This window comes from Schistocerca cancellata, chromosome 5, assembly GCF_023864275.1.
Source record: "Schistocerca cancellata isolate TAMUIC-IGC-003103 chromosome 5, iqSchCanc2.1, whole genome shotgun sequence".
Classification (NCBI taxonomy): domain Eukaryota; kingdom Metazoa; phylum Arthropoda; class Insecta; order Orthoptera; family Acrididae; genus Schistocerca; species Schistocerca cancellata.
In genome coordinates, this window is record NC_064630.1 from 447,851,483 (window position 1) to 447,872,751 (window position 21,269).

Genomic DNA, 21,269 nt, shown 5'->3' on the forward strand with positions numbered 1-21,269 from the left:
AATTTACCTATGGTTAGGCCCTTAAGTGATGAATACAACCAGCTGTATATTTTGGATGTTACTGCTGTGTGATAAGTTACCGGTTTGCGCAGACGTCAGGCATTAGACACAATATGAGAATTGCAGACGTGATACCAAGTGAGTAGTACTCTCGTGTTTTATAGCTGGATGCATTTGTGTGCAAGCGATTGGTCGTTATTCCGGCTCATTTCAGGGTCTGCTTTGTGCAAGTTTTCAATTCATAGTGTCACGTGATCTGTAATAAAACATTTCCAAACGTTCCGTTTGATTTCCGTATGCACTTACTCACAGCTAATTAATTGTGTCCTTTCATTAGTGATATATTCGCATAAATTGCTTTAGTTAATGACAAGTGTTTGTTTTTTTCATAACAAAGCTCTTCCCGGGAACTAACCAGTGAATTTTCATAGCAGGCTTTTTATCAAGGTAAACTTAGAAATAAACAGATAAATTTCATTATGTTGAATTCGCAAATGTGACCAGAAAGCTCAGTATGTTACATTTTCATCATATGTATAACGAAACCACAGATTTACTCATCTCATACTTGCAGAACACTTAATGGTAACGTACATATAGTAAAGAATTGCATATTTATTAAGACGTCGTCAGTAAAAACGAAGAATAACTTAATGCTGGGGCCCATGGCGTCATTGGTGCATATACTGTGACACAGGGCTACTGATAACGCTACATATTGCATATGTATGGATATATGTTTACGACATGCGATATGTATCTGATGTATAACTCCCATTAATTTGGTTTTGATGTTAATGAGTGCTAAAAAAGAACGTAAACATGCGGGACGTGTATGGAAGAATGAGTATAATGCTTACAGCTCATATATATATATATATATATATATATATATATATATATATATTGAAGAGCCAAAGAAACTGGTACACCTGCCTAACATCGTGTAGGGCCCCCCAGCACTCAGAAGGGCCGCAACACGACGTGGCATTGACTCGACTAATGTCTGAATTTGTTCTGGAGGGAATTGACATCATTAATCCTGTATGGTTGTAAATAACTCCGTGAAATTTCGACGGCGTCTTGATCTCTTCCGTACGGCACGTTGCAAGGAATCCCAGATATACTCAGTAGTGTTCATGTCTGGGGAGTTTGGTGTCAAGTGGGAATGTTTAAAATCAGTGTGTTCCTAGAGCCATTCAGTAGCAATTCTGGACTTGTGGGATGTCGCGTTGTCCAGCCGGAATTGCTGAAGTCCGTCGGAACGCACAATGGACATGAATCGATGCAGGTGTTCAGGCAGGATGCAGAAGTACGTGTCACTTATCAGAGTGGTATCTAGATGTATCATGTGCCCATATCACTCCAAATGCACATCCCTCCACCGGCTTGAACAGTGGTGTGCTGGCATGCAGCGTACATGTGTTCATGACGTTGTCTCCTTAACCGTACATGTCCATCCACTCGATAGAATTTGAAACGGGACTCGTCCGACAAGCAACAAGTTACCAGTCACGAACAGTCAAATGTCGGTGCTGACGGGCCTAGGCGAGACGTAAGGTTTTGTTTCATGCAGTCTCACGAGTACACGAATGGGCCTGCTGCTCCGAAAGTCCATATCGATGATGTTTCGTTGAATGCTTGGCACGTTGATACTTGTTATGGCCCTACACTGAAATCTGCAGCATTTTGTGGAAGGGTTGCACTTCTGTCACTTAGAACGACTCTCTTTAATCGTCGTTGGTTTGGTCCTTGGAGAATCTTTTCTCGGCCGCAGTAATGTCGGAGATCTGATGTTTTACCGGAGTCGTGACATTCACGGTATACTCGTGTACGGGAAATTCCCAGCTTCATCGCTAACTCGGAGATGCTCCGTCCAGTCGCTCATGCGCCGACTATAACACCACGTTCTAACTCACTTAAATCTAGATAACCTACCACTGTAGCAACAGTAACCAATCTAACAACTGCGCCAGACACTTACTGTCTTACATAGGCGTTGCCGACCACAGCACCGTATTCTGCCTGTTTGAATACACATGCCTATACCAGTTTCTTAGGCGCTTTAATATTACATAGTTGTAATAACTACGCACTTATGTCAAAAGATGTACCAATTACATCTAATTTTACTGAGACGCTTGAGTGAAATCAGGGTTGGAGAGAACGCACGGAAGCACTTTTGTCTTATTGGTGTTACTGGTCTTACAATTCAGGCCATTCGAGCGTATGTGTGTGTGTGTGTGTGTGTGTGTGTGTGTGTGTGTGTGTGTGTGTGTGTCTTGTTTTAAACGGTGTGGTCTCATCGATATTCACAGTTCGAATTAGAAAATATCACGAGACTTGATGCCAAATCGCGAAAGTGACAGCGCGACACTTAAGCCATCATGTGTTTGGCCTTCTCAGTTAGCGAAAAAAAATGTTATTTATTATAGATCGCTGCTTGTTATTTTGCGTAAGCAATATAATATTACAATATGTTTCGATATATAACCTCATCATTAGGCGACATTTGGTAAGAAGGAAAATTCACAATAATACAAATTATGTGAAGTAATGGTTATCTGTTTTAGCATTTGCTTTGGCCTTCTGTATTTACCATAAATGTCTGCTTCATGGTACGGATTTACAGGGTCTCTCTACTGCAGAGAGGAACTGACTGTAATTTCGAACGTTATGTAATCGTTCTTCGCAAGTCAGGGAACACTGGACAAAAATAATTCGGATCTCCAAATAATGGATACTAGTTGAGACATTTTAATTCCTGATAAACAGAACATTTCACTGCAACTTGCATCGACAGTAGCGCTTGTTAGAACGATACTTCTGGGACTGGGGAAGACACGCCAGCCGCGGATCGAAATTGTCCAGATCTCTGTGACGGCGAGCGTGGGTATAGTTTCCAAGCAGTTTCCCACATCCGACTAAGTTAATGTTCCGCCTCAGTCACACTACATCTACATCTACATCTACATCTATACTCCGCGAGCCACCTTACGGTGTGTGGCGGAGGGTACTTATTGTACCACTATCTGAACCCCCCTTCCCTGTTCCATTCACGAATTGTGCGTGGGAAGAACGACTGCTTGTAAGTCTCCGTATTTGCTCTAATTTCTCGGATCTTTTCGTTGTGATCATTACGCGAGATATATGTGGGCGGTAGTAATATGTTGCCCATCTCTTCCCGGAATGTGCTCTCTCGTAATTTCGATAATAAACCTCTCCGTATTGCGTAACGCCTTTCTTGAAGTGTCCGCCACTGGAGCTTGTTCAGCATCTCCGCAACGCTCTCGCGCTGACTAAATGTCCCCATGACGAATCGCGCTGCTTTTCGCTGGATCATGTCTATCTCTTCTATTAATCCAACCTGGTAAGGGTCCCATACTTATGAGCAATACTCAAGAATCGGACGAACAAGCGTTTTGTAAGCTACTTCTTTCGTCGATGAGTCACATTTTCTTAGAATTCTTCCTATGAATCTCAACCTGGCGCCTGCTTTTCCCACTATTTGTTTTATGTGATCATTCCACTTCAGATCGCTCCGGATAGTAACTCCTAAGTATTTTACGGTCGTTACCGCTTCCAATGATTTACCACCTATGGCATAATCGTACTGGAATGGATTTCTGCCCCTATGTATGCGCATTATATTACATTTATCTACGTTTAGGGAAAGCTGCCAGCTGTCGCACCATGCATTAATCCTCTGCAGGTCTTCCTGGAGTACGTACGAGTCTTCTGATGTTGCTACTTTCTTGTAGACAACCGTGTCATCTGCAAATAGCCTCACGGAGCTACCGATGTTGTCAACTAAGTCATTTATGTATATTGTAAACAATAAAGGTCCTATCACGCTTCCTTGCGGTACTCCCGAAATTACCTCTACATCTGCAGATTTTGAACCGTTAAGAATGACATGTTGTGTTCTTTCTTCTAGGAAATCCTGAATCCAATCACAAACCTGGTCCGATATTCCGTAAGCTCGTATTTTTTTCACTAAACGTAAGTGCGGAACCGTATCAAATGCCTTCCTGAAGTCCAGGAATACGGCATCAATCTGCTCGCCAGTGTCTACGGCACTGTGAATTTCTTGGGCAAATAGGGCGAGCTGAGTTTCACATGATCTCTGTTTGCGGAATCCATGTTGGTTATGATGAAGGAGATTTGTATTATCTAAGAACGTCATAATACGAGAACACAAAACATGTTCCATTATTCTACAACAGATTGACGTAAGCGAAATAGGCCTATAATTATTCGCATCTGATTTATGACCCTTCTTGAAAATGGGAACGACCTGCGCTTTCTTCCAGTCGCTAGGTACTTTACGTTCTTCCAGCGATCTACGATAAATTGCTGATAGAAAGGGGGCAAGTTCTTTAGCATAATCACTGTAGAATCTTAAGGGTATCTCGCCTGGTCCGGATGCTTTTCCGCTACTAAGTGATAGCAGTTGTTTTTCAATTCCGATATCGTTTATTTCAATATTTTCCATTTTGGCGTCCGTGCGACGGCTGAAGTCAGGGACCGTGTTACGATTTTCCGCAGTGAAACAGTTTCGGAACACTGAATTCAGTATTTCTGCCTTTCTTCGGTCGTCCTCTGTTTCGGTGCCATCGTGGTCAACGAGTGACTGAATAGGGGATTTAGATCCGCTTACCGATTTTACATATGACCAAAACTTTTTAGGGTTCTTGTTTAGATTGTTTGCCAATGTTTTATGTTCGAATTCGTTGAATGCTTCTCTCATTGCTCTCTGTACGCTCTTTTTCGCTTCGTTCAGCTTTTCCTTATCAGCTATGATTCGACTACTCTTAAACCTATGATGAAGCTTTCTTTGTTTCCGTAGTACCTTTCGTACATGATTGTTATACCACGGTGGATCTTTCCCCTCGCTTTGGACCTTAGTCGGTACGAACTTATCTAAGGCGTACTGGACGATGTTTCTGAATTTTTTCCATTTTTGTTCACCATCCTCTTCCTCAGAAATGAACGTTTGATGGTGGTCACTCAGATATTCTGCGATTTGTGCCCTATCACTCTTGTTAAGCAAATATATTTTCCTTCCTTTCTTGGCATTTCTTATTACACTTGTAGTCATTGATGCAACCACTGACTTATGATCACTGATACCCTCTTCTACATTCACGGAGTCGAAAAGTTCCGGTCTATTTGTTGCTATGAGGTCTAAAACGTTAGCTTCACGAGTTGGTTCTCTAACTATCTGCTCGAAGTAATTCTCGGACAAGGCAGTCAGGATAATGTCACAAGAGTCTCTGTCCCTGGCTCCAGTTCTGATTGTGTGACTATCCCATTCTATACCTGGTAGATTGAAGTCTCCCCCTATTACAATAGTATGATCACGAAACTTCTTCACGACGTTCTGCAGGTTCTCTCTGAGGCGCTCAACTACTACGGTTGCTGATGCAGGTGGTCTATAGAAGCATCCGACTATCATATCTGACCCACCTTTGATACTTAGCTTAACCCAGATTATTTCACATTCGCATTCGCTAATAACTTCACTGGATATTATTGAATTCTTTACTGCTATAAATACTCCTCCACCATTGGCGTTTATCCTATCCTTGCGGTATATATTCCATTCTGTGTCTAGGATTTCGTTACTGTTCACTTCCGGTTTTAACCAACTTTCCGTTCCTAATACTATATGCGCACTATTTCCTTCAATAAGAGATACTAATTCAGGAACCTTGCCCTGGATACTCCTGCAGTTTACCAATATTACGTTAACTTTTCCTGTTTTTGGTCTCTGAGGACGGACGTTCTTTATCAACGATGATAATGTCCTCTCTGGTAAGCCGTCAGGTATTTTATCGTTTCGCCCAAGGGGGGGTCCCTCTAACCTAAAAAACCCCCGTGTGCACGCCACACGTACTCTGCTACCCTAGTAGCTGCTTCCGGTGTGTAGTGCACGCCTGACCTGTCTAGGGGGGCCCTACAGTTCTCCACCCAATAACGGAGGTCGATGAATTTGCAACCATTATAGTCGCAGAGTCGTCTGAGCCTCTGGTTTAGACCCTCCACACGGCTCCAAACCAGAGGACCGCGATCGACTCTGGGCACTATGCTGCAGATATTAAGCTCAGCTTGCACTCCGCGTGCGATGCTGGTTGTCTTCACCAAATCAGCCAGCCGCCGGAAGGAACCAAGGATGGCCTCAGAACCCAAGCGGCAGGCGTCATTCGTTCCGACATGTGCTACTATCTGCAGCCGGTCACACCCAGTGCGTTCAATAGCTGTCGGAAGGGCCTCCTCCACATTACGGACGAGACCCCCCGGCAAGCACACCGAGTGCACACTGGCATTCTTCCCCGACCTACCCGCTATTTTCCTGAGGGGCTCCATAACCCGCCTAACGTTGGAGCTCCCTATAACTAATAGGCCCGCCCTCTGTGACTGTCGGGACCTTGCCGGAGAATCGGCCACTGGCCCAACAGGCGAGGCATCCCGTGGTGGCTCGGAAACGATGTCATCACCACTAGGAAGCACCTCGTACCTGTTGGAAAGGGGTAAGGCAGCTGCCACGCGGCCAGATCCCACCTTCGCCTTTCGGCCAGGCACGCGCGAGCCCACCACTGTCCGCCATTCACCCTGGAATGATGGCTGACCGGTAAGATGCTCACTGCCGGAAGACGCAGCGACATCAGGGGTTCCATGTGACTCCAAGGCCACCGAAGTAGGCATAGGTCTCACCACAGTTGCCCCAACGCCACTACGAGCCGACGCCTGCGCCTCGAGCTCGATGAGCCTAACAGACAAAGCATCCACCTGCCCCCGAAGAGTGGCCAATTCTCCTTGCGTCCGCTCACAACAACCACAGTCCCTACACATGACTATGTTTACCCTACTCTATACGATGACAAATTCCCAAGATAATCTTCTGATGAGCTACTCTGATAATCAAGAAACCCTCACTGAAATACGAGACGCGAAAACTACGCTAGGTTTTCCCAGAAAAACTATTTAAAAGCTAAGCGCAGCAAATAAGTACAAAAACGCTTTATACAAACAGCACTCGCTGCTGCTGGTGCTCTCGCTGACACAAGACAACTGCTGATTCAAGTGACTAGTGGATAACGGCCGCGAAACAAACAAAAGACGGTTTTAGGGCGCTTTCTGTTCTAAACGATCAAGAAAACACTAAGAAATCTAACACGAAAACTACGTAAAGTTTTATCAAGAACTGTTAGTTACTATGCAGAGCAGATAAACACAAATAGAATCCCTTCCTTAGTGGAAGGTCGTAAACAAAATGCAAAATAAACGCTTTATACAAACTGTACTCGCTGCTGCTGGTGCTCTCTCTCTGGCTGTCACAAGACAACTATTCGCAAACCAAAATTTAGACACTCTTGGAGCACTGTCAAATGGATAACACTGGTCGCAGAGAGTTGTTCACAAATTTCGGTCCCGTGGGGGTAAAAGGGAGGTGGCAGGAGGGTTATCCGGCCGCATTAAGAGTACAAAATCTTTCTGTTAACATCCCTGCCCCGTACAGGTGCGGGATAAGGGCAGGGAAAAAATAGCTCTGCAGCACAGTATATGTCAGACAACGACATTATTATGAAGATGATTCAGGAAAGCCGCAATTAAATTATCAGTCTTTATTTCACGGCCTCATGTTCACCTAGACCTGAGTACTAATATGTACTCAATCAAATAGGCAAGCCGTGTTACATGCTTAAATGATACCATCAAAGTTGGATTTGTAGGTTATTTGAAACTGTCAGTGAAAGCCGAAACATATCGGTCCTGATATGAAGATTGCTGTTTACAATTCCGCTATTCTGCACATTCTTTACAATGATGTTTGAACATTTAACATCCAAGAATGTACTATTATTGAATAACACGTTTTCTATGATTACCTCAAGGGAAATATTAAGTGGACTGTAATTTTTCTGTTGCTGGTGTCTGTAAAAGTAAACAATAAACTTGCCAAAATTTTGCTTAGATCAAACTGGAGACAGGTGCTACATAACAATCCAGTGAGGTGTGAGAGATAGATGTACCGTTTGAGCAATACTGTTAACCACAGTGAAGCACTTCACCAGCTAGACAAATCATACCAAGATTGTGAGAAGAGCTGTAATTCATTCAAGTGCACCAGAAATAGGCATCAAAATTTACCAATAATAAATGACGCGTGACTCTTTTCAAGAGACTGTCAAGTAGGCCGTATGAGAAAATGTAAGTAACTACATACGTCAGAGAACATACAAAGTCCTCGGTGGCTTGAAAATATAGTTATAAGTTACATCACATACTCATATTATGAAGAGTCGTAATATAATTGGTATAGTTCTCTTCAGAAACAAACTAAGAAGAAGAATGTTATCCACACTAAACAATGTGTAACCGTACATGAACTAAAAGCTGGTTGTGACAGTATATTCCACAAACAAATTCTTTACCAGTATGAACCTCTGCTCTGAATGACTAGGTGAACGGTAATCTGCATCAGTTTGCCGATGAAACTGCGATGTTAGGGAAGGTATCGACGCTCAGCGACTGGAGGAAGATACAAGATGACTTAGACAGTATTTCTCATTAATGTGATGGATGGCAGCTCATTCAAAATATGTAAATAAGGGAGTTAATGCAGATGTGTGGGAATAAGAATCCAGTAATGTTCGAACACGGCCTTAATAGTGTCCTGCTTGATGCATTCACGTCGATTAAATGTCAAGGCGTAACGTTCCAAAGCGATATCAAATGGAACGAGCACTTATGGACAGTAGAGTGGAAGGTGAATGGTGGACTTCGCTTTCTTTTAGGAACGTTTAGCACCTCTGTAAAGGAAACCGCTGACAGAACACTAGTGTGCTCCTTTCTTGAATACTAATCGAGTGTTCGGGATCGCCGCCAGGTCAGATTAAAGAAAGACAGTGAAGCAATTCATAGGGGTGCGGCTACAATTATTACTGTTAGGTTCGATCAACATGTGAGTATTACGGAGATAGTATGTGGACTCAAATGGAAACCCCTAGAAGAAAGACGACATTCTTTTACCAAAACACAAATGAGAAAATTTAGAGAACAGACATTTGAAGCTCATTACAGAATAATTACACTGCCGCCAACGCGTATTTGTCGTAAGGAGCACGAAGATAAGATACGAGAAAGTAGGGCTGGTATGAACGCATATAGACATTCGTTCTTCCCTCGCTCTATTTGCGAGTGTAACAGAAATGGAAATCACTGGTAGTGGTAAAACGTATATCCGTCATTCACCATACTGTCTCTAGTGGAAGAAGGATGTCAATGTGGATGTAGAACTAAGAACCAGGGTATTCAAATGTATCTCTGATTCTATGGTGTTCAGGTGTTGAGTAAGTAGTTCCACTTAGTCAGCGCATACACAACTTTCCCACTAGAGCGGGCCCGCTAAGCACAACAGCGCAGGCGCAGCGCTCGTCTGTCTCCGCACTACGAGATGGCGCTGCCATAGAGACGGGTCAAATTTTGCTTCCGCCGATCCGCGTATTAATATGTACTGCAGCCAATGAGATTGCTGCTAATGTAGAATCACGCTCGCGCAGTGATACATGAATGCGCGAGGTATTATAACGAGTGTACAGACCTCCAATTAGTCAGTCTGCATTTGTCTGCACCAGTCTGTACCAGTCTAAAGTCAAGTTTCAGTCTCCACCTAATAAGATTACCAAATTCTTGTACATAGCCATGAAGATAAATGTATAGACACTTTTGTCAAGTATCAGAGATATATGTGAGAATAAGATTAACCTATCAAGACGAAAGGAACTTCAGATTGTCAATTGTAAATAGCATCCATAATCAAGTTAAGTAAGGTCTATGCTTTTTATTATTTTAATAAATGTGTGTGATAATTAATCAAGTTCTGTTTAAAGTTAGTCACCGTCTATCTGCTACTTTAAGCGTGCAAGTGGCATTTCTATCGTCTGACCTAACGGCAGAAGGTAAACACGCCACGATAAGACCACGAGACATATTGATGACACTCGTCTACTTCGTTAGAGCGACAAGGCAAATAATATGATGGTGTGTACTGAAGGTCTTACAGTACGCACACCACATCAGGAAAATATATTCTGGGATGTTTTCTAAACAGACCCATGTCTTATTGCTGTAGCTAACATCGACATCTACTTGTTGCGAACAGTAATAATTATTTTTAAAAACGTAAAATACCGCAGAAATTCCTTGAAGTTATCATCCATACTGTTCACCTGAGGCAAATGAGTATAGTCTTTGTAATGCTTCTTGGAATGAAAAAGTAAAACCGATTCCTGAAACTAACGTATTTTATTTGCCACTGCAGTATGTGTGTTCGTCCATCCTCGGCAGATAGTGTGATAATACTGCTACAAAACAATAAAAGATAGGAGCCCCACATATATTCTAGCAAGCACAAAAGCACACCCAGATTTCATTTTTTGACTGAAAAAGTTGGGAGTTAAAACAAAGTAGATCGAAACATCAGTACCAATGAAGATTTATGTACCAAGTAAGATTTACGAGAGATTTCCATTAATTATCAGGGAAGCGTAAAATTCTAACACGAATTCTTTACTGACGAATGGAGAAACTGGTAGAAGCCAACCTCGGGGAAGATCAGTTTGGTTCTGTAGAAATGTTGGAACACGTGAGGAAATATTGACCCTACGATTTACGTTACAAAATAGATTAAGGAAAGGCAAACCTAAGTTTCTAGCATTTGTAGACTTAGAGAAAGGTTTGGACAATGTTGATTGGAATGCTCTCTTTCAAATTCTGAAAGTGGCAGGGGTAAAATACAGGGAGCGAAAGGCTATTCACAACTTGTACAGAAACCCGTTGGCAGTTATAAGAGTCGAGGGGCATGACAGGGAAGCAGTGGTTGGGAATGGAGTGAGACAGGGATGTAGCCTCTCCCCGATGTTATTCGATCTGTATATTGAGTAAGCAGTGAAGGAAACAAAAGAAAAATTCATAGTAGGAATTAAAATGCATGGGGAAGAAATAAAAACTTTGAGATTCGCCGATGACATTGTAATCCTGCCAGAGACAGCAAAGGACCTGGAAGAGCAGTTGAACGGAATGGACAGAGTCATGAAAGGAGAATATAAGTTGAACATCAACAAAAGCCAAACGAGAGTAATGGAATGTTATCGAATGAAATCTGGTGATGCTGCGGCAATTAGATTAGGAAATGAGACGCTTAAAGTAGTAAATGAGTTTTGGTATTTGGGGAGCAAAGTAACTGATGATGGTCGAAGTAGAGAGGATGTAAAACGTAGACTGGCAATGGCAAGGAAAGCATTCCTGAAGAGGAGAAATTTGTTAACATTGAGTATAAATTTAAGTGTCAGGAAGTCGTTTCTGAAAGTATTTGTATGGAGTGTAGCCATGTATGGAAGTGAAACTTTGACGATAAATAGTGTGGACAAGAAGAGAATAGAAGCTTTCGAAATGTGGTGCTACAGAAGAATTCTGAAGATTAGATGGGTAGATCACATCACTAATGAGGAGGTATTGAACAGAATTGGAGAGAAGAGAACTTTGTGTCACAACTTGACTAGATGAAGGGATCACTTGGTAGCGCATATTCTGAGGCATCAAGGGATCACCAATTTAGTATAGGAGTGCAGTGTGGAGAGTAAAAATCGTAGAGGTAGACCAAGATATGAATACACTAAACAGATTCAGAAGGATGTAGGTTGCAGTAAGTAGTGAGAGATGAAGAAGCTTGGACAAGATAGAGTAGCATGGAGAGCTGCATCAAACCAGTCTCTGGACCGATGACCACCACAACAACTACGACATTAGGGAAGTGCCATTACTAGAAGTTCCCTCACAAATATTCCCGAGTAAGATCGCCTGTGCTCTGATATTCCCAGTCTACAGTGATATTAGGTCGAAAGGAACGAAGTTCTATAACAGCCAGTTTCACTCATTTGAGTAGCAATTGTAAGATGAAAAATTAAGAAAGGCGGCCTCTGGGTGTACCTGAGGGTTTCCTGAGTGGTAGTACGAAGCAAGCTTGAATGTTTCACTCACACTTGACGGCGAGGTTGACGACGTTGCTGCGGCCGTCACCCTCGACGTTGGACGCGATGCAGGAGTAGCTGCCGGCCTGCCGGCGCGTCACCGACTGCAGCGCCAGGTGGCTGCTGCTGACAATCACGCCAGCCGACTTGTTGTGCAGTATCACCTCGCCCTGTTGGAGAGAAGGTGACCGCTTACTTGTTGTCTGCCACTTTCACTGACGTGTTACACGGACAAGTAGAATGCCACGATGGATATTGTACCGCTTTATTAATGCTTGGATGCAAGAGTGGCTCGACTCGCAAATGTGGGGTCTATAAGACCAATACCTCAGAACAAACAAAAAAATTATTTATTGAAGGGTTTGGTGACAAAACCAGTAAAGAAGGATTTATTATAATACTGTGAGTTTTATTCTAACACATGAACTGTAATCTTGTGAAAAGTGTTGTAAATTTTGTTAGATTAAGCAACAACCCTACAATTTTACTGGGTCTTTTGCAGAAGTTCTGCTTAGAATAATTACCCGGTTCACTATAATTAATTTTTTTAGGATAAATTTCAGTGATCAGTTGCAAATACGTTTTATTATGCCTTACCGGTCTCCACAAATTAATTTGTCAATTTCAGAAGGCTTGAAAATTGGGGATATTATAAAACTTTAGACCTTGGCTACACATTTACGTGCTGTATAACAAGTATATTTTAGTTTAGAATGATAAAAATGTGTCATTGCCAGTATGCTTTGTGCATTTTCTGCTTATTTGGTAACTTTTGCTCTCTGATCTATCTGAGCACACATAACTACTACTTTTGGCGATGCTCTAGTACTCGCTTTATTGGTGAGTAACGTCACATCTATAGCTTGTGAAACATTCCTCTGGAGGCATGGGTTGTTGAGTCGTTTCTCAAGTACTAATGTCCTGGAGGAAAGATATCCTTTTATCAGATCTATCTCTGTGATATTTTGGATGTTGCTGTGAAAATGGGTCCTATATCCATTACGTTTGTCCGTAACTCAAAGGGCTAACTTCTTGGCTGTTTCTTGCATTTGTATGGTATTGGCCTCTGAACAAGAGAATAAATTTGTTATTGAACTAAGGTTTCTTTTTAGGCCCTTTCTCTTCTATGGCACCGTGATGCAAAGAACTTACCAGTATGATACTTTTGCTCTTTCTAGCCACGTAATCTATATTTTCCGAATTGTCTTGAAAAGCCAGGCATCTCTATATAGTGAAGGCCACATTTCTGATGGAAATTTCATGTTCGCTTTCAAAGTTACCATATCTGCAAGCTTTCCCTGCAAAAGTTCTTCAGATAATGGTATTCCTCTAAAAAATAAAAAAATTAAATAAACTATCTATAACATTATCTGTTGAGGTTTCTCCCAAATTGTAATTGTTTTTATTACATAAGGAGCAAAACTGATTTATTTTCTCTGGTCATGGCCCAAAAAATGATTCACCCCCTCAGATTTAATAAATTGCCTGTTTGTTCTTGATACTACGAATATGTCTACGTTTCAAATTTATACAACGCACGCTCTTCTATAAGATAAAATAGTCCCATGAGTTCTTAGAGCAACAGCTATACTACCTGTTAATCGTTCAGTTTGAATTTTCAATTTATTTTGTACTCGAGATCTAGTTCGTGGGGCGGTATGTTACGTCACTCACTTCCATCACAACCAAAAAAGAAATCAACACTGCTGTAATTATTCTTCGCTTCGAATGCTGGAAGTTGCAGATTTATTATCCCAGGCTCCATGAGTGTCTAAATCACTGTCATCATCCTGATCAAAGAAAGCTTTATCTTCAAGCTTTTCAGGAATCGTTAATCAAAATTCAGACCACCTGTGCTGACTTCAGATGATTTTCTTTTTTGACTGCAACCAATGTAATGGAATCTGTGCTGGAAGGAAAAGGTAAAAGTATTGTGCATAATCATTCAGTTCATTAAATTAAACTTATGTTCACCTGAAACCGTTTTGGCTTGAAGGAATTCTCTTGTGTCAAAAGAGAATCTTCAGCTGTAGCCTCTTCAGCACTTCTGAGTTGCCCATCTATTGTTATCAGTAATCTTGCCAAGATAATGTTGAGTTCAGGCCAAAGATAAATAAGCTATTTGAAAGTTGGCTTGTTCGCTAAAGGGACAAAAGGAGCCCTCCCATGCATTAGATGTGTGAATTAAAAAATCAGTAGAGAGAAACAGATTATTTTTTACGTGCACCAAATAATGTTTCCTTAAAAAAACAATTGTGTTGCCAAGGATTACACAGAATTTAAACAAAAATAAACAATTTTGAAGCTATTTTATTGATAAAGTGGAAGGTTGCCGGGTCTAAATGACCTCTTTGATGCATCCAGGGTTTAACATATTAAATGATAGCTCTGTAGATGTATTGAATACTTTATATTTTTGTTTCTATAGGTTCAAAAAATTTTTCTTATGAATGCGATATACATCTTGTAAAACGACATGTCGTTTCGACGTATTGGTTGCGAAGGTCAAGCGCCAAGCTGGAATTGCGCTGGCAGCTATTACGGGATGGCTTCTCACCTCTCGGAACCTGCATTTTCCGCCGTTCAACGTCTCGCTTTCGAAAAGCCGAGTGCGTTACACGTGTGCGTTTTTTAGCAATCCCGCGACGTCAACGGCACTGGCCGTTGGAAAGTCTAAATTGCCTGTAACCATCTGCGCACGTCCAGCGCAAACCATAGTGTGTAGAGAAACACACGAGATATCATAAGAAAGATTTTATTACGCATCACATGACGTAAAGATTTCATCTGAGTGTTTTGTATAAAAGAAGTTACAGAGAGTGATATATTTACTTAAAACTTAAGCACTTTATAACTTATAATGTAATCATGCCACAAAATCATTTGAGCGTTCAAACTGTTGCTTCCGAAGAGACGTGTTGACTGCGATAATCTTATGATCGATAACTCTAAGAAGATTAGAGATTAAATTCAGCAGAAGATTAGTTGAATTCAGCATTTTATATATGAAGACAGATACACTGACAGCATGGCAGTATGTGTTGGCAGTAACAACACCCGTGGTTGTCTGGTTCTCGCAGCCTGGTGGTTGGTCTGTCTGGCTTTGAGGTCTGTCGGTCGATATGAGCGGTGGTCCAGTTGCGACTTCCGTGTCTGAAAATATTTCTCGTTCCACGTGGACTCTGACAAATTTTGTGTTATTTTCTACTTAGTTTCTGGGAGAGTCGCAAGACAGAATTATTCAGGATCAGTTACGACTGTGATAATTTTGCAGTGCGGCAGAGCAGTTAGTCGAAAAAGTTATTTGAATTTCGTATCTAATTGACCTACAGGACAATTAACGATTGTATTAGTTTGAGTGAGGATATCTTGTCGTGATTTGTAGCTTCGAACACAGTCTGGTATTCTTCCAGCTAGTTTATTAATTTATTAAATCTATGATCTGTTATCCAACATTTGGTGCGCGAATCACATAATTTATTGCTGTGCTACTGCTGGGGTCAATCACAAGAGACAATAACATTTGTTGACTGGGCAATAAATTTGATTTGCGAAAACTTAAAGCTCGTGCAGGTACGTTAGAGATGTGAAACCTGCATCTATGTTTCTACGTAGCAAGTTGAATTCTTACCAGTTGTCAGTAACCATCATACAGTTGTATTATAAAGCAAATTGATGCATTTATATAATAAGATCTTCCCCTAGACGAGCAAAAGCGGAGCCCTCAGGCCCTCAGTGAACTCTATCCACCAATCAATTATCTCCTCTGCGTGGAGTTTCTTTTGCATTCTTAATGCTTTTAATTCTACTAACTTTGTTTTAATTATATTATATGCTTAATTTGTCTTTCCAAAGACCATTTCCATTTCTCCACTTTTATTCTGCATCCATTTCCCTATATCTTTCTTCCATCTCTTCTTTTGGTTTACTTATTATCTTCTTGAATATTTTTGTATCTCCTTTCGATGATGAATTAAATTACTTCTTCCATTATCGAAAATTTCTTCGCAATTACCTCTCTTCTTTCAATATTTATATGCCAGTTCTGAATGATTACCTTTCATAACGAGTTCCATTCATTTCACTAAGCCATATGCTCTGGTAATCACTGCCACAATAAATACAGCTTCATATCACTTCAAATAAATGGTAGTAATAGGCCTGCTCTGCATTTCTGTGTCACATCCAAAACGCATTGATTTTTCTGACGATTAATTAGGCAGTATTCAAATCCTACTGCGACGCTATAAATTATACTGCCTCAACTGTAACGAAATCTGTCGGTTGAAAACCAACTGTTTTGCAATTCTTTCATTATTTATGGGTCACCTAATTGGTAACATCTTCACAGGTTAAAAATTCGACTAGTATTGAAATGAAAAATAATTCTGTAATAAATACAATATCTGTCGTTAAAACGACATTTATGTAACTGAATACAACAAATATGTTCCAGTCATACCGCCTACTTCAGACTCTTCTATAAATCTCCAGTTCAAAGAAGAATTAGAATAACCGTTTTCGATCAATATCAACATATTACTAAGGCGTAATGCTTTGTCACAATGTCACTACTGACCTAACAAGAGGTGTTGTTTGTCGAAAGTCGCCTTATAAAACAACAAATCTTTACAGCGGATGGAGAAGTGTTGTGAAACATCCTGCCGTATTAAAACCGTTTGCTGGACTGGGAGTCGACCTCTGAAACTTACCTTTGGCGTACACTGTGCTTAAGGACTATTCTATCCATGAAGATTCACGATACACCCTCAGAGCCTTACACCTTCCTTTATTTTGTATGAACAGTCATACTGTTTTGCCAATAACGTCTACTGTGATGTGTAACTGAGTTCGGAAACATAGTCAAGTTCAATAGGTAACATTTTCTTCAGCGTGGCAGGAAAGCAGTTGCGAAGTGAAAATAGCACTGTAAAAACAAACGCAGCGACAAATAATACTACGTGAAAATATAATACAATAGTGCTAGACAGGCTTACTTTATTTATGCGCCTTGGATCATCATAACAATATACACTTTGAAAAAAGGGTATTTACTCTGTATGTACCTTAATATTTTTTTAACGCTGGAGCAAGTATAAATCAACCAGTAGCTCGTCAGCACGTAACGTAGGGAGATGGGGTGGACCAAGACCGTATCCGCGCGCCTGAGGGTAATCAGCGGTGCAGTATATCGGTTGCTTCGTTGTGGTATTTTTTCCTCACGCATGTATACGTGAATTCTCGGATGGCTTAAATGGAACACAAGAACAGTTTAACCACAAAGGCACAGAGAACAAAATTTACTCCTTTGTGAATAGATAGTATACACTGATAGGTCTACGTCAAAATTTATAAAGGAAGCTGCATAGGGGGGGTATAGCTCTATAGGGAAAGCAGCATAACAAGAACGAGATTGCTCGGCAAAAACTAAAAATGAAATCAGTGCCACATCGCACCAGGCATCCCGAAACTCCATCCATTATCACCGGTTCATGCTGTTATCTGGCTCAGTAGCGAACTTAGTGAATCAGGTAGTACATCTGCACCATGTATTTGTCATCCTTATGGAAATACGGGTGCGAGACTTTAAAAATGACTGTACGGTGGTAGAAAATTCAGTGCCAGAATGCTACAAAAGGGTAGTAACGCACGGCTAGCGGTATGATGGTAGACGTACGGTTATGTGATGATGGGGAAATCATTTGTCATCCAGATTCTTCCAACAAGGTTGATTACCGTATCAGTGCGTAGATGTTTATATTTCGGATGAATATTTGAGCATTTTCGGACCATATTTCCTCTCTGTAGGCCTAGTATACCGTACGGATATGAAGTCTGATGAATGTGATCTTTATTTTATAGAAGAAATTCCTTTGCATCTATCTGGGCCTTTTGCGAACAATGATTTACATGTCATAATTTGATTTTGTGTTTTTCTCTGATTTTAATGATAAAGAGTAAACATCAGTATTAAACAGATTATTCGCAGTCATATTGATTAGGAAAGTGTATTTTACAAAAAAATCTGGCTCATAATGGTCATGCAATGTCCTTCTGTTAACGCCTTACTGATCCATGTAACAAAAAAAAAAAATGTTTAGTATCCTCAAAGAAACGGAGACCTTCATTAGAAAGGGAGTACTGCGTATCTAAAAGTTTGTAATGCGAATTCTCCACCGATATTCTCATTTTGTATGGAATATACTCATAAGTATATTCGTAGTTTGACATCTCCGCTGTGTGGAGCTATTGAGTTTTCCCTTCATTATTATGCAATGTCAACTGAAAGTTTGTATGCAATTTTGTATATGGATATTACAGCTAAATTTTGTTGCATGTAAAAACAAAATGTAGCAATTGTTGACATCGAAATGATGTTGGCGAGAATCGACCTTTCGCAAAAAAGATCTTACAACGTCGAAATGAGCTAGACACATGTTCTGCTGAAATTTTAAAATAATAGCAATGTGTGTGATAATTCTGAAAGCGAAATTGAGAGGAAGCTCTCAGGTTTTCTTAATGGGCTGCAAATGAAGTCTAACCCATCTTATCACCCTCACGATTCCTCGTTGAGTGTGAGACTGATCAGTGATGCGATGAAAAAATACATCAACTTTAGCATTAACGTAGCATCGATGAAGGAAACTGGTTGTAATTGTTATTGCTCCTGATAGGACCACCTTCATTATTGTAAACTTGAGCCACTCGAATCAGTTCAATTTTTAGATGAAAAATATATGCCAATCTCATTTTTAAATTTATATCAGATAGTTATATTTTCCCCAGTATCATTCCTCTACATCATTCTTCAATGTTACGTTATTAATCGTTTGGTTAGCACATACAGATATATTGTGAATAAAAAATACTGCGTTGTTCAAAATAGGCGTATAAGGTAATGTTGGCACATTTATATACTTTGTTTTTCAAAATACGGTATGTTTCCTTTGAGTATCGTTGCCCACAAAAGACGCACCGGTGCTACGATGTGAATATTACTACGTTTTTCGTGTAACTGAATTAATTTCTGCGTTTTGCGCTATTTCATGTGAAATGCCTCGAACAAATTCTTTTTTCGTGTAAAATAACCGAACAATTCCGTATTTCCCATCACTTATAGTCGAATATACCTCAAGACCAAGCTTACATTTTGCTCTCCGGCCCATTGTCTCGTCAGTGCGCCAACCTGTCGTATCGTACTTAATCCACTGGCACTGTAGCTGAAGTTGTCTTCACAGGCAGGCTCCCTCCTCTCAGAAACTATCAGACCCACTGCAAAGTTCCAAGTAAGTATTCGTCAACACGTTTCTCGACTAACTTAAGACTACCTCTTACCTATTATAAGTAACTTCCGCTGCACGGGAAAAAGCAGTACTAAATCGAAAGAAGCAGCCGCAAAGGCACCTGATACTCACCAAGCCTCACACGGTGTGTGCTTAAGATGCTAATTATTTAGATACTTCTCCAGAAATAAAAACAAAATGTTTCTATATGTTGTTGTTGTGGTCTTCATTCCTGAGACTAGTTTGATGCAGCTCTACATGCTACTCTATCCTGTGCAAGCTCTTTCATCTACAGTACCTACTGCAACCTACATACTTCTGAATCTGCTTGGTGTATTCATCTCTTGGTCTCCCTCTACGATTTTTACCCTCCACGCTGCCCTCCAATACTATATTGGTGATCCCTTGATGCCTCAGAACATGTCCTACCATCCGATCCTTTCTTCTAGTCAAGTTGTGCCACAAACTTTTCTTCTCCCCAATCCTATTCAACACCTCCTCATTAGTTATGTGACCTACCCATCTAATCTTCAGCTTTGTTATGTAGCACAACATTTCGAAAGCTCCTATTCTCTTCTTGTCTAAACTATTTATCGTCCATGTTTCACATCCATACATGGCTACACTTCATACAAATACTTTCAGAAACGACTTCCTGACACTTAAATCAATATTCGATATTAACAAATTTCTCTTCTTCAGAAACGCTTTCATTGTCATTGCCAGTCTACATTTTATATCCACTCCACTTCGACTATCATCAGTTATTTTGCTCCCCAAATAGCCAAACTCCTTTACTACTTTAAATGTCTCATTTCCTAATCTAATACCCTCAACATCACCCGACTTAACTCGACTACATTCCATTATCCTCGTTTAGCTTTTGTTGATGTTCATCTTATATCCTCCCTTCAAGACACTATCCATTCCGTTCAACTGCTCTTCCAAGTCCGTCGCTGTCTCTGACAGAATGAAAATGTCATCGGCGAACCTCAAAGTTTTTATTTCTTCTCCATGGATTTTAATACCTACTTCGCCTTTTTCTTTTGTTTCCTTCACTGCTTGGTCAATATACAGATTGAATAACATCGGGGAGAGGCTACAACCCTGTCTCACTCCATTCCCAACCACTGCTTCCCTGTCATGCCCGTCAACTCGTATTACAGCCATCTGGTTTCTATACAAATTGTAAATAGCCTTTCGCTCCCTGTATTTTACCCTGCCACCTTCAGAATTTCAAAGAGAGTATTCCAGTCAACCTTGCCGAAAGCTTTCTCTAAGTCTACAAATGCTAGAAACGTAGGTTTGCCTTTCCTTAATCTAGCTTCTAAGATAAGCCGTAGGGTCAGTATTGCCTCACGTGTTCCAATATTTCTACGGAATCCAAACTGATCTTCCCAAAGGTCGGCTTCTACTATCTTTTCCATTCGTCTGTAAAGAATTCGCGTTAGTATTTTGCAGCCGTGACTTATTAAACTGATAGTTCGGTAATTTTCACATCTGTCAACACCTGCTTTCTTTGGGATTGGAATTATAATATTCTTCTTGAAGTCTGAGGTTATTTCGCCTGTCTCATACATCTTGCTAACCAGATGGTAGAATTTTGTCAGGACTGGTTCTCCCTAGGCCGTCAGTAGTTCTAATGAAACGTTGTCTACTCCCGGGGCCTTGTTTCGACTCAGGTCTTTCAGTGCTCTGTCAAACTCTTCACGCAGTATCGTATCTCCCATTTCATCTTCATCTACTACATCCTCTCCCATTTGCATAATATTGTCCACGAGTACATCGCCCTTATATGGTCACTGTATATACCCCTTCCATCTTTCTGCTTTCCCTTCTTTGCTTAGAACTGGGTTTCCATCTGAGCTCATGAGATTCATACAAGTGGTTCCCTTTTCCCCAAATGTCTCTTTAATTTTCCTGTAGGCAGTATCTATCTTACCCCTAGTGA

The 21,269-nt window shown here is 40.7% G+C and overlaps 1 protein-coding gene across 1 annotated transcript in view; it reads right to left on the reverse strand.

Annotated features, from left to right (window-relative positions):
* LOC126188596 (nephrin-like) overlaps positions 1 to 21,269 on the reverse strand; it is a 403,181-nt gene that overhangs the window by 130,355 nt on the left and 251,557 nt on the right. Inside the window, exon 6 of the mRNA XM_049930197.1 lies at positions 12,046 to 12,205. Within this exon, the coding sequence (XP_049786154.1) occupies positions 12,046 to 12,205 (160 nt within the window). The remainder of the gene's footprint in view (positions 1 to 12,045; positions 12,206 to 21,269) is intronic.